Raw genomic sequence first — 15,050 nt, 5'->3', positions numbered from 1 at the left:
TTGTCCACAGCAGAAGCCACCATCCACCACTGGGAAGCATGACTTGCTGCTGACTGACCTTCCAAGAAAAAGATAGTAAAAAAGGCGGAAAATTACTTTGTAACTTTACGCTACATGGATAGGTGGATTCGTAAGCTTTTGCTATGTTTATGGAATGCGCTATGGTTCGTAGAGCCCTCCCTCCCTATCTACACACACACAAAAACTAGCAATATGCATTCATCCAGAACACAGTGGTATATGGTACCTCCAGCATAGATCAAGTCCTTAAACACAGTCCAAGAACTCGGTGACACGACTCAAAACTCAGCTGAGTCAACTTGACTCCATGAGATTTTGAGCTGAGTCTCTTGGAAACTCATTTACAAGTGTGACTCCGATCAAAACTCGACAATCAGAGTGACTCGACCAAGTAACGCACCTGATCCACAGTACTTTGTTATCAAAGAAAAAACTGTGAGATGAGATTTGAACTAGTGACCTCAACAAAGCAAGAGGCTGCTACCAGTGCACCATACAATACGTGTTATATTGAGAGTAATTTATTTACTTTATGCATCTGCAGGAAATTTAAATTATTCTCACCACACTAAATGCTGAGTTTATTTATTATAATATCAGGTCAAGTCACATATCAGTCGAGTCATCAAGTTGACCCCATCCAGCAAGATGTCAAGATCACAGCTTTCACGTTTTTGAACTATGCTTAAACATGCCAATAGCAGCAAACCAAGGTAGTGATGAAAGCATATGGAAGTATCACCTCTTTCATTTATAGCATAGCGCCTATAGTTTCACGAAGCTTGAAGCGAAGCAGCACAGATTCGGTGCAGGAAATAACAAGCAGAAGACATGGTTAAGGGTGTCTTCGAATGCAACGTCAAATTGAATTACAATAATTAATCTAATAAATGGAAACAATCAATGTTGTGTTTTCCTTCCCTAGCATTCATATTGAGGTATTAACACTTTCCAGGTTGGGACTAGAAAGAGATGGAATTGAAATTCTCGTGCTACTTTTTCATTATGAATCTAGGATACATCATTTATTTCTTCTCTTTCCTCTATATATTAAACCCAATGTTCACAGAATCATTTCACTTGTGCATCCAAACACAGCCTAAAAAAGTAGACTGACCCACCTTGAGACGTCAATTGCAGCTTCACCCACAAGAGAAGACAATAAAGATTATCCATTTTCCGCTCTGTCATATGCATTTGATTTGTGTTTTGGTGCAAAAGTGAAACCTGACGGTACTTTGCCAAGCAACATCTCAGATAACCGTATCTGCATTGATAATAAGTTGAAATTGATATTCCACTAATTAGTAGCCGACTAATGGTTTGATATCCCAGAGACAAAAATATTGGAAGTACATACCCAGTCAGCTGCAGAATCTGAGGCCATTAGGGTCTCAAGATCATCACGGCCAAAGTAGCAAGGCGGCCGCCAATTTAGCCGTTGTGGAATAACATCCAGTATACCAACAGGAACATACCTGTATGTATAACTAAGCCACTCCAACAGAAAATGCCTGGTTGTCTCCACGCCTGCAGACACGTGAATATTTAGAAGTCAGAAAATCATTTTTGACCGATCTGCTGTCATAAATACTTAAGTCATTATTTTTAGATTATATCTAAACAAGCATGAGAAATTATACGAAGGAATGCTGATTGTGGCTTATTGCACGTGAATTCACATGGAGACACAATGCAGGTATGTGCACAATCTGGACCACATCCAGTATGGCCCCACCACATACAGGTCACCATCGTCAGTGTCGTCATCATAGCCTTGTTCCAACTATTTGGGGTTGGCTTTATGAACAAGGGTCATTGTCTTGATAGCTTGGCGAAGTTTGATAACCAGTAGCCTATTCCTAACGCCAACCATCTTTTACACGGGCTGGGGAATGTAGGTGAAATCGCTGCCAGGCAGAATTCCACCATATACGAGTCATGACCCACAAAAATCAGGCCATGCGAATGATCCCAACCACCCAATCAGAACAGGACTCTGAAACAGGCATGGTTTTCTCCCCTCAAATCAACTGGTTAGGATATCCCACTGCCTTGATTACCAGGCCATGACTCATCCATATTTTGGCCCACCAGTTTTTAGAATCATGAAGGGTACATTAGGATTGACCATAAGCAGATGCCTGGCGTATGTCCCCATTGGAACTTATGTAATAAGGTCTCAATGAGCTGTGTGCAATTACTTTTCCTCTATAGCATTGAGGGAAGAATTAGCTTTGCTATTCATTCATGATAATGGAAAAACAAGAGTAGTATTTTGTCATAGGTTACCATCTAAGCAAGATACTGTGCATCAAACATAACCTAAATGCAGTAACACTAACAGAAATACAAGCAAGCACAGAAAATTACATCTAACATCATATAATACATAGCAAAGCATTAATCATTAAATCCACTCATGGCTCAATTGTAGACTCACAAGAGTTTCAACACTGAGGTCATGGGTTCGAGTACCCATTGTGGTGTGTGGGTGGATGTGTGGGTGGGAGGGTGTGTTAAAAAAAAAAAAAAAAAAAAGTTTCCGGTGGTTATGGGTCCTCATCAGGAGGTCAGCATTAAACCCTTGGCTTTTTGCACTTGTTATAGATGAGTTAACTGCTAGTACGGGACAAGATCCCTTAGTGTAATGTTGCTTATGGATGATGTTTTGTTTGTCGACGAGAGCAGATCGAGAGTAAATGCTAAACTTGAGGTTTAGAAGAAGACTTTAAAGTCAAGTGGCTCAAAATTAGCATAACCAAGGTGAAGTATTTGAAATGAAACTTCAATATAAAAAGTTATAGAGGAGAGGCTTTAGTTAAAATCAATGATTAAGGGATCACGCAAATCGATATGTTTCATTATCTTGCTCTATTATTGAAAGGACATGAAGAATGATGGGAGTGTTTCCAATAGAATTGGAGTTGGATGAACGAAGTTGAGGTGTACCTAAGGAGTGTTCGATTACCATATGCCTAAATTGGTGGTTTGGAAGAAGGCTCTTGAGCCTGGCGTTTACAATTAGCAGAATTGAGATAGATTTTAGAAAGAAACTTTAGAATTAATAGTGACAATGGACAACCACACTTCACTCGCCCAGTGTAAGCAAAGATGCTCAATGGATTCTGCACTGTTCTTACAGGGAAGACAAATACTGGGGAGGATCATGCCACAGCATTGTAAGCTATCCACCTCCCACAAGCAAGAAGCAAGACGAAAGCTGCCACCTCGGGGGGAGCTCTGAAAGTCCAGATGGAGGAGGGAAAAGCCGCGACTGGACCAGAGGTGCCACTGATGATGGTTGATACAGAGGAAAGACTTGGAGGAGAAGTTCCCTGAGGGGGAGAAAGACCAATGGAGAGAATCCTCCATTTTGCTTCAGAGGGCTGAACACCTTGGAAAGCTTTAAACAATCCAGAAATGCCTCAGTTTTCAGCACTCTTCTGCACGGCAGACAACACACCCCTGAGCTGGCAGTAGAAAAGCAACTAGCTACAAATGTGGACATATTAGAGGACACTCTGGCCAAATCTGTGAAAATTGAGGACAGAGGTCTTTCTGAAATCCATTGACCTAACCAGAAATTAATCCAGGATCCGTGGTCCAGGCTGAGAGAAATTCCTTCTCGGAATTGGGGCAGAATACTAGCAATGGCTTTCCATATCGAATAGGCTCTGTAAAGGGAGGATTTAGTCAACCAACCTCCCTCCTCAACCCCGTATTTGGAAGTACTAATTTCTCTCCACTAATTTCTAGTTTTTGTTCCAAAACACCGAAGCCATTTTCCAAGGAAGGTCGAATGACATCAGCTAGAACTCTAATATTTGCTCTCCCTTCCAAGTAAAGCTTGCAAACTTTGGTAAATTACAAAATAAACCCTGTTTTATGACTTTTAACCAAAATAACCCTACTCTAATGAAAAAACATATAAAACCACTCATAAAGTGTCCAAAGCATAAATCCAACATAAACTAGATCCTAAAACATATATGTCCTATGATGAAAAGCATGGTTCACGATCAACAGTCCAATCATGTAATCCATGTGATCCAATGACTCGATCACCACGTCTCTCAAATCCAACGGTCCAAATCGCTCCCTAAAGCAACTAATGTGCATCTTCCTAGTGTGGAGTCTTCTAGATGCTTGCACGTGCACTATGGGGTCTTCAACACGGATACTTGCCTAGCCACAGAGAAACCGGGGACCGCCTCCTCCTTTGATACGTTCACAAAGGCGTACGTGATGGGATGCCCTCATTAACTCTCCTTGGCTAAGAAGAGTTTACCTCTGGTGGACTAAAAGTCCTATAACGTTCCAGGATATCAGGATCCAAAGTCTGTAGCTCTACCTTTGAAATCCTTAGGGGTGTACATCAAGTCGAACCAAGTCGAGCTGGCCTCAGCTCGACTCGGCTCGGCCGCTAGCTGACCTCAACTCGAACTCTGTCCTCGAGCCTAACTGGCCAGCTCGGCTCGGTTCGGTCAGCAGCTCGGGCCAGTTCGAGCCGAGTTCGCCATTGCAGCATTTCCACAAACACCTGGACTGAACCTTTAAAATCCCACTTAATGTAAAACAGAAGCAATGGTTTTACAGGCATTTTATCAAACACCTTCTAAGCAACACCAAAACCAAAAAAAAAAAAAAAGGGTATTTGTTTCATGTACATACCTTCCTTGCCACCAGCCACACTTCGTTGAGTCGTTTCATCAAACACTTGGTGAGCAACATCAATAGCAAAGTAACCGAGTCACCGAACTGGTTCGATCCGAGTTCGATTCGAGCTGGATTCGATCCGAGTCAAGTCGAGCTGGGGCTAGCTCGAACTCGGCTCGAACTCATTTTCAAGCTAAAAAAATCAGCTCGACTTGGCTCGAACTCAGCTTCGAACCGAGTCGAATCGAGCTTTTTTTAGTCGAGTCGAGCGAGCTAACCGAGCTAGCTTGGTTCATGTACACCCCTAGTAATCCATGTGTTATTTGAAATCGGCTTGTGCTTCCACTTGACGAGGAATTTCTGAAATCTCCCATGGTGAGTGCAAACCACATGCGTATCCAGTATATCTTCGACTTGTTCACTTCAAGCAAGCAAGGAGGGTAAGGGTGGCAAAAGCTGGGATGATGGGTCAGGTAGAGACCATAGGTTAGGGACTAGATCATGGTCCATGGGAGGGTCTGAAAATGGATAAGAAGACGAAGTAGCAGGATCCTTATATCGTACTAGATCTTTCACATTAAAAGTAGAACTAATTCCATGGTAGGTGAAAGGTCTACTACATGCACATTAGGACCCAATTTCAGCAATATTTTGTATGGTCTTGCATTATACGCTTGCAATTTTTTAACAACCTCATGTAGGAACCATTCTAGCCTCATACAAACCATGACATAATCTCCTAACTGGAATTCCTGAAATCTGTGATGAGAATCAGCAAAATATTTTTCATTACTTAAGTTAATCCGCTTCTTGATCTCACCATGCAACTCATGTATGTGACATGCAAACTCATGTGCTGACTCAGATGGCCTATGGGACACAGACATAGGTATGAGATCTATTTGTTTCCTAGGTTCGTAGCCATGCACAACCTCAAATGGAATCATGCCTATAGACCTATTAATCAAACTATTATATGCAAACTCGGCTATGGGAAAAATAGTATCCCAAGTTCTGACGTGATCACCCTCAAAGTATCTAGGCAGATTTCCAAGACCATGTAAATGCACTACCTCCCCAAAGAAAAGTTTAGCCATATTAGAGGCATCTAACTTCTTCGAGCACAAAATGAAATGGGCCATTTTGGAAAAAACGGTCCACAACCACAAATACGGAATCGTGTTTCTTAATAGTCTTAGGTAAACCCACCACGAAATCCATACTGATGTCCTGCCACTGAGAATGGGGTATTGGCAAAGGCATATACAATTCCATATTTTTCTTTCTCTGCTTCGCCAGTTGACAAGTCCTGTACTGTCCAACTATCTTAGCTACATCTCGCTTGAGACTTAGCCAATAAAACCTATCCTCCACAAGGGCAATAGTCTTGTCCTTCCCCAAGTGACCAGCTACCCCTCCTGCATGAAGTTCCTAAACTAGGAGATCACGGAGGGAACTACTGGGAATGTAGAGTATGTCACCTTTAAATAGGAACTCATCAATGATGACAAACCCATTACTTTCGCGCGACTGACCATCTCATAGTGACACATACAACTCACCAAAGTCTTCTCTTAGCTGCTTAAACCCAGTCACTTCCACACTCATACTCTGGAGTAGCACCACACAACGACTAAGGGCATCAGCAGGTTTGTTCTCAACCCCAACCTTATGTTTAAGAACAAAAGAATATTCCTGAAGAAATTAGACCCATTTATCATACCTAAGATTTTGCTTCTTCTGAAAATAGAGGTAACGTAAGGCCTCGTAGTCAGAAAACAAGACAAATTCTTGCGGTAATAAATAATGTCGCCAATGGCAATGCATAAAACTCTATCATAGGTAGAATACCGTTGCCTTATATCATTCAACTTCTCACAAAAAAAAGCAACGGGGTGTCATTCCTGACTAAGCACTTCATCTATACCTACCTCAGATGCATCACACGCAACTTCAAAGACTTCAAAAAAGATTGGAATGCGCATGACGGGAGCTTCGCTCATCTTCCCCTTAATCTCCTTAAATGCTCTAGAGTCAGCTTTAGTACATACGAAGTTCCCTTTCTTTATGCAATTAGTGATGAGAGCCATGATGGAACTAAACCCTCTAATAAACAGGCACAAGATGTATCCAACATCCATGGGTAACCGGTACTTGATTGTGATCTTGTTGATGGCTCTACTGTCCACACACATGCACCACGTGCCGTCTTTCTTGGGTGTAAGGAGCGCTGGCACGACACACAGATTCAAACTCTCTTGAATGAAACCCTTCCTAAGGAGCTCATCTACCTGCTTCTTCAACTCTGCATGCTCTGTAGGGTTCATTCGATAATGATGAAGGTTTGGTAGAGTTTCCCCAGGGACAAGATCAATGGCATCCTGGATGTCTTACACGGGTGGAAGCTCATCTGGTTAAGTTCTCTGGGACAACATCATGAAACTCATCCAGAATCAGATTCACCTCAGGGGGTTCCTCTACACTAACCTTGGGTGTAACTTCTCTAACTGCTAAGGTGTACACTATCAAATCCACCTTAGCCTCTCTCTCGAACCCCTTGGCATTGATAACATGGAGAGACTTAGGTTGAGATCTCCTCGTATCCATTGGGTTACTTGACTTCTCCTCGGCTTTCTTCTCTGTATTGCTTTTTGGTGGGAGAGGAACGAGAGGGATTTTCTTGCCCTGATGCATAAATAAACACGCATTTGAGCGGACATATATCATCACATCACGGTAAAATAACCAAGGCCACCCCAAAATGATGTATCCAGCATCCATGGGCAAAACATCGCACCACCGCAAATCTGAATAGGATCCAAAGTGAACGGGCACAAGACATCATTGGGTAACAAGCACAGAAAATGCATCAACCCACGAAACTCTAAGGGCGTGTTTGGATTCACGTATAGGACTGTATTGCGACGTAATATTGTACAACACATATACTCTGACATTGTACACTGTATCCATGAGTATTATCATTGATCAGTAGAATGTTTGGTATAGAGTGCCCTTGGAAATGTAATCAGCGGATATACCTAATTCAATGTTTGTTGAAGGAACGGACTCCCTAGTGCGAAAAGTCCATAACGCATCTCTGTATTAAAGTCTATTCTCATCTGCTTTTGGCTTCTAAGGGTTTCTACTTCCCTCAATCCGTCCATCGTCTTACCATTTCTTTGTTTCATCAATGGATCGGTGAGTTCTTCCTTCATTTCTATGTCAGATTCGATGGATTTGAGGCTTTCTTGCGGAATTTGATGAAATCATCATGTGTCTGCATTAGATTTTTATCGTGTTGGATATCTTTGTTAGCACGTGAATATTGGAAGGATTTTACCGCTTTTCCTGTCAAAATCTGGATTTCAGCTCCCGTTCTGTTCGATTGCTGAGGACCAGGTCGTTTTTTCATCTGTACTGAAGGTTTTGAGCATTTTCCTCTTGCGAAATTAGGATTTTTGGTCCCTGATTTGTCATTGAATGTTTAGATCGATGAAGATCTTCTTCTATTTGATTACTTCTAAATATTTAAAGGATTTTACTGCTTTTTTGTGGCAAAATCCTGATTTTGGCTCTTGATCTGTTGTCGATGTCTAGATAGATGAAGATCTGCTTCTGTTTCATTAGTCCTGAAGAACATCCATCATCCACTGAATATTTGTTTCAGATTCGAGCTCTAAACATGCGATTTGTCAAGATTTAGATTTTTGCTCTAGATCTTGGTCCTCACAAAAGAAATATGTGCCTCTCTCTCTCTCTCTCTCCAAAGTTTCTTCATTGCGGGGTCTGTGGAATTCCACCATCATTCAATATGGAAACGCTTGTTGTATGGGAACAGCATCGGAAACGGTATTACAGCAGAAACAAGCTGCAGATCTCTGATCGACTAAGTTCTCCTTCTAGGGAAATCAATTGCAGAACCTTCCAATCTGGAGCAGGAATTTTGCCTTCCCCTTCCTCTATTCCTGTGAAAATATCAGTCTCATACCACTCCTCTCTCAAAACACCAGAGAGGAAAAGGGGATTTTTCTTCGAAGGCTCTGCAACGCAATGAACGCGTTGCACTACCCCATGTGAATAGACTTTAATACAGAGACGCGTGCCCTTCCGTTTCTGGTTCCGAGACGTACATGGGGCGGCGAGTGTATATCGGATTTCAAATCTAATTCAAATGGAAGTTAATGTATTATTTTAAAATAAAACAACACAGTACGTTCTGGGCCTGCGATCCAAACACGCCCTAAAGGGTTGAGGGTGTGATTCGGGATAAAGTGCTAGTGGAGACCACATTTGTACAACTACCACTATCGACGATCACCTTGCAATTCTTCTCCCCACATTTTGCATAGGTGTTAAAAATCATAGTCCGACACCAGTCATTAGTCTCCTAGCATTAGTCAAGGCGCACCTAACTACTGTAAGTGGTGCGGTCTCTTCTTCCTCTACTTCCTCATCACTAACACTAGTGATATTAGGCTGATAAACTTCTTCTTCAAAATCACCCTGTTCATCTCCCCCTTCCTCACATTCACCAATCACTAAGGCTCTGTTCGTCTCTTTCAAGGGACACTGATGCACAAAGCGACCAAATCCATGGCAATTGAAACATTGTGTTTACTCACCTCTCCTAGAGTTAGCACTTGTTATCCATTTTCCTTTAACATCTCTAGGGTTGGACTGGGAACCAACTTGGGGCTTAGATTGACTTCCCACGTTAGACTTAGTCCCTTGAGGATCAGTCTCAACACTTGAATCCCAAGAGTCAAAACACCTCCCAACTTGTGCTTTGAGATAATACTTGACGTCTTGCGCCACTTGGTACATGTGCTCCAAGGTGCTAACGTCGCAAGAATAAAGTTCTCGTTGGATCTCGAATCGGAGGCCCATCCTGAATTTGGACAATATAATCATCAGGTCCTCCTCAACATCACATCGCATCATGTATTCCTCGAACTTGGCGATGTAGTCTGACACAGTTGTGGATCTTTGGTGCAAGGTCTGCCACTAGTCTAGGAGTAGGGTTGAAAGTCGGACGTGTTCAACCCGACTGACCCGAGATCGACCCGACATTGGGTTGGGCTTGGGTAGGATGTATCAGGTTCGGTCTCGGGCTTGGGCTATACAAATACCAACCCGATAAAACTCGGGTTGAGGTCTCGGGTTGCCTGACCCAACTTGAACCCGATCGATATATAAGTTCCTTATAAATTATAATTGAGTGCAGATCATCTTTGTTGAAGGCATAGGAAATTCTAATGCCGTCGGGTTTCATTGGCCCACGTCATTTCCGATGACTCAAGCTAACAAGATACATCAGATTTCTCTCCCAAATAGATTGCGTGCTACACAACACGACTTTTAAAGAAGTAGTTGTCCTATATTTTAGCTTGTTTGTTTAGAAAAAATGAATTTCTTTACGATAAATAACTACGTATATAATTAATAAAATCATAGGTACAAAAAACAAGACATGTATTGAAAATATAATAGATTAATGTAATAACGAAAATATTAGCATATATCCACTTGACCGAGCCCGCTTGGGTTGGGCTTGGGTTGAGAATTCCCAACCCGAGGTTGGGTTGGATTGGGTTAGGGTTGAGGTATAGGAACCTTGGGTTGGGCTAGGGTTGAGCACCAACCTGACCCAACTCACCTGACTTTCAGCCCTATCTAGGAGCCTCTGGCGATAAGAGAGAGAGAGAGAGAGAGAGAGAGAGAGAGATACTTTTCTTTAAAGACCTCCTTCATCTCAACGTAGTCGCAATTAGGGGTTCTCCACTCTCAATTTTGCGCTTCATGTTGGTCCAAAAAAGTTTGGTCTAGCCCACCAACTTCATCTTTACAAATCTCACTCGACGAGCATCGGACATATCATACCAATCAAAATAGTGGTCCATGTCTGCCACCCAATCAAGGAATGCTTTGGGTTCCAAGCAACCATCAAAACTAGAAGCCTCAACTTTTACACCCTTCATGACTTATGCGTCTGAATCATGACGGTCATGATGTTCCTCACGTTGTGATTGCACGTGTGCTCAACCACGGCCAATGCCCTGGCTACGACCATGCCCTCACCTATCAACTTGATCTCCATCTTAAGATTGAACATCTTCCCCAATGTCGGGGTTTTGCCTATAGGTAAACCTCAAGTTGATTGACGCACGCATTGGTCACGGTCAATTGAGTAGCGGTGGTTCTATTGTGCACTTCAATGGCCGTCAGGCGGTGGTTGATAGCATTAAGTAACTTGCCAATCTGCTCTAGATTCAGTGAGATGTAGACCAAAGCCACGTCCATAATGAGTGGGCATACACATGGGAACTCTAAAAGGGAAACCTAGATCCTAGGATAATGTTATGACAAACATAAAACCAACCTAAAGATCAAACTGGACACTAAAAACACTAATTTGAAAATTTAGCAAGCCGTCACCCTCAAATATTATATTGAAAATTCAACAAGACAGTAATCTGAGAGTACCAAACTGAAAATTCAGCAAGTGTAATCTGAAAATTACAATATGAAAATTACAAACTGAAAATTAAGCAAGGTGACAATCTGAAATTACTATGCTGAAAATTCAGCAATGGTATAAGTGGAAAACAATACTCCAAACAAGGAACAATAGTCAACAATATGATCCTAGATCTTATATGCAATGTATGCTCACTAACCCTAGATGTGAATCTAACCAAAGTGCAGTACAAAAATCATATGCTAAACCTATGGGCTCTAATACCAAATTTGATACATGACCCATGCATGAACACAAATAATGTGAGTGATCAATAAGAAAATTTAAATTAATTAATGAAAACTACAAATCTTGCTACCATCATATCAGGATACTAAGAGGAAAATATGCATAGTTTAAGCACAAGTTGCCAAGCATCATCCTACAAGACCATTAAACGTGAGAAACTAGGATCTAACGGATGTAGAAACATCCAAACAGCGTAGGGTTAGGCCTATTGTAAAGGGAAATGTCTAATACTACTTACGATTTACTAGATTTGGGTGTGGGTGAAGTTAGGGTTTAGCGAAATTGGGGAAAACTTGAAATTAGGGTTTAATTGGGTAAATTAGTTAAATGGATTGCTTGTTTAGGCTTTAACTAGAGGGGAATTAGAGTTTTGGATAGTTGGTGGCTAGGGATTTGAGATGAATAAAGGGAATTTGGAATGATTGCTGAAATTGGGGATTTTTGGAATCGGGCACTAGGGTTTGAGTTTGGATGAGAGAATGGAGAGGGTTTTGATGGGAAGAGAGAATAAAACAAAAGGAATGAAGGGGGACAATATGGCCAGCCCTATGGGCTCACACGTGTAGGGCTAAAAGTCGGGCAGGTTGGGTCGGGTTGGTGCTCAACCCTAGCCCAACCCAAGGTTCCTATGCCTCAACCCTAACCTAACCCAACACAACCCAACCTCGGGTTGGGAATTCTCAACCCAAGCCGGCTCCGTCGGGTTGGTCATGCTGGTCGGGTGGATACATAATAATATTTTTGTTATTACATTAGTCCATTATATTTCAATACACATTTTATTTTTTGTACCTATGATTTTATTAATTATATATGTAATTGTTTATCGAAAGAACTTCAGTTTTTCTAAATAATCAAGCTAAAATATAGGACAACCACTCCTTTAAAAGTTGTGTTGTGTAGCACACAATCAATTTGGGAGAGAGAAATCTAGCATATCTTGTTAGCTTGAGTCATCGGAAATAACGTCGACTAATGAGACCTGACGGCACTGAAATTTCCTATGCCTTCAATACAAACGATCCACACTCAATTATATATCGATCAGGTTCGGGTTGGGTCTAGCAACCCAAGACCTCGACCGAAGCCCAACCCAAGTTTTATCGGGATGGTGTTTGTATAGCCCAAGCCCAAGACCAAACCCGATACATCCTGCCCAAGCCCAACCCAATGTCGGGTCGATCACAAGTCGGTCGGGTTGAACCCGCCAAACTTTCAACCCTACACATGTGTGGCTATACGATCTCAAGAAATTTCAAAAATTACAAAATAAACCGTATTTTATAATTTTTAACCAAAATAACCATAGTCTAATGAAAAAATATATAAAACCACTCATAAAGTGTCCAAGCATAAATCCAACATAAACTAGATCCAAAAACATATATATATGTCCTATGATGAAAAGAATAGTCCACAATCAACGGCCCGATCATATAATCCATGCGATCCAACGGCCCGATCGTCACGCCTCTCAAATCCAACAGTCTGAATCGCTCCCTAAAGCAACCCATATGCATATTCCCAGTGTGGGGTCTTCTAGAAGTTCGCACATGCACTATGGGATCTTCAACACGGATACTCACCTATCCACAGAGAAACCTGGGCCTGCCTCCTCTGATATGTACGCAAAGCCATACGGGATGTGATGTCCTCATCATAGAAAGGTTGTGGCTATAGTGATAGGACCAGAACCAGATACCAAAATTGATTTTCATGAATACTTCTTGGTGCAAATCTTGTACCATGAGTAGAACAAAGAAAAATACTACAGAGATGGAATGACACGGCAAAATATAGGGAGAGCAGCAACAGCTGAAATAACATGGCCCCAGCCTATAAAGAAAACTGCTACAGAGATGGAATGACACAGCAAAATATAGGGAGAGCAGCAGAAGCTGAAATAACATGGCCGCAGCCTATAAAGAAGATCATTTGTGCTGATACATTGTATTCTGATAGTCAGAGTGCATTACACAACTCAGTACATTATGGATATTGTAATCATATGAATCATAAGAGTTAGCTATTAATTCATAAGTTACAAAATCTTAGCTGAAAAATCGAAGTCATATCCTATTACAGTCAAACGGATTAGATTGCTGAAATGATTACTGAAGTAACATGATGATAACAGTAAATATTTCTATTTCTATTACAAGTGTTTGGAATTGGAGTATATTCGCACCACTCTATTTTACAACTGTCAGAGTTAAGCAGATTATTTTCACTAATACTTTATATTGTAAAATAAGAATGTGTTGTAACTTTCCACACATCAAGAAAAGCTGTAAACATCAAAATTTTTAAATAGAAATACAGCATCACTTTAACACAACAAATGCCTTACGCTCTTCATAAACCATGATAAGAATCATTTCTAGTAGTGCACAAATATAATAAAATATTGTACATATGAAGATAAGGCATCTCCTGTTGGTGGTGGTCATAACATACCTTTGGTATCAGAGCCCCAATGTTCAAGGCCGTAATGTACAAAATCCTTTAGAATGTTTAGTCGCTCACCAGAAGTGATGTCCCAATGCCTCTGTTCCTTGATCTCGGTAAATATCCATGGCTGCAATGGAGCAACGCACATCATTCCCAATGCCAAAATCCGTAACTTCATCATAAAAGAGAATTCAGTGCAAAAAGTGCGAACAAACCTCAACCGGTACAGACTATTCAAACATAGGCCAGAGAAATGCAAAACCAAATTAAGTTGCTGTTGGGGGAAACCACCTTAATTAGTGCTCCTCGAGCAATCATGCATGTAGAGAGCTCAGGACATTCAGAAATGTGATTGTTCCAGTCAGTGTATGAGAATATGTCTCCATTCCCCAATACTTGCAAAACATCCGGGGCCTTTTTTGCACACTGGTAGATGTAATCCCAATCAGCAAGCTTGCTGTAGCGCTGCTGTCGTGATCTGCCATGTATCGTTACTGCACTGGCTCCCCAGTTGCTAATATCTGCAATTAATGAATCAATGCGATTTCTCCCTTCAAAATAACCTGTCCGTACCTAGAACAAGCAAGGATTGCAGCATTTTGAACAGCATGATACAACCATGAAAAGCCAATTAATATTTTGACTGAAAGCATGTTCATCTGAAATCTTTTTAACTGGAGAAATGCTTCTTAAATTATAACAGATCACCATGAATAAACAATAATAATGCAACTTCTTCATGTCACTGATAAAAAATTAATTAAACAAATGCATTTTTCCATACCAAGAACATAAGATACTACAATTCTCAATGCAAGAATTCACCCTCGACAGCTATGTATTTCTATACACTATATGTGACATATAAAGGGAACGCATTTACTGGAGAAATAATTCAGAAGTGACTGCTACCAAGAAGAAGCAATAAGAATGCAACTTTCTGCTAGCATCAGAAGAAACTCCACCTATGGTGCTAGTCAGTAGTCACTATAAAGGATACATCATCCTTTACAGCTAAGCATCAATATCCTTCCTATACACAAAAGGCCTCATTTCGGACAACAATCAAGATTTGAAGTTATTCTATTGAGAATCTACTATAACACTACCCATAATCTATTCAGGCCGAGGAAACTATCGATCATCTCTT

The 15,050-nt window shown here is 41.1% G+C and overlaps 1 protein-coding gene across 4 annotated transcripts in view; it reads right to left on the bottom strand.

Moving 5' to 3' along the window:
- Positions 1-863: 863 nt before the first annotated feature.
- The window catches only part of LOC131243433 (tRNA-dihydrouridine(47) synthase [NAD(P)(+)]-like), a 58,854-nt gene continuing 44,667 nt past the window's right edge, over positions 864-15,050 (bottom strand). For 2 of the 4 annotated variants that reach the window (XM_058242800.1, XM_058242798.1), the window contains 4 exons: positions 14,192-14,473; positions 13,907-14,027; positions 1,382-1,551; positions 864-1,288 (listed from right to left, as the gene is read on the bottom strand). In XM_058242800.1, the coding sequence (XP_058098783.1) occupies positions 1,190-1,288; positions 1,382-1,551; positions 13,907-14,027; positions 14,192-14,473 (672 nt within the window). In that variant the 3' untranslated portion in view covers positions 864-1,189. Of the gene's footprint in view, positions 1,289-1,381; positions 1,552-13,906; positions 14,028-14,115; positions 14,474-15,050 lie in introns of those variants that run through there. The other 2 variants (XM_058242799.1, XM_058242801.1) reach the window with 2 other exon arrangements.

The sequence above is a fragment of the Magnolia sinica genome, chromosome 4 (genome assembly GCF_029962835.1).
Source record: "Magnolia sinica isolate HGM2019 chromosome 4, MsV1, whole genome shotgun sequence".
NCBI classification, from domain to species: domain Eukaryota; kingdom Viridiplantae; phylum Streptophyta; class Magnoliopsida; order Magnoliales; family Magnoliaceae; genus Magnolia; species Magnolia sinica.
This window is presented reverse-complemented; position numbering and strand designations above follow the sequence as displayed.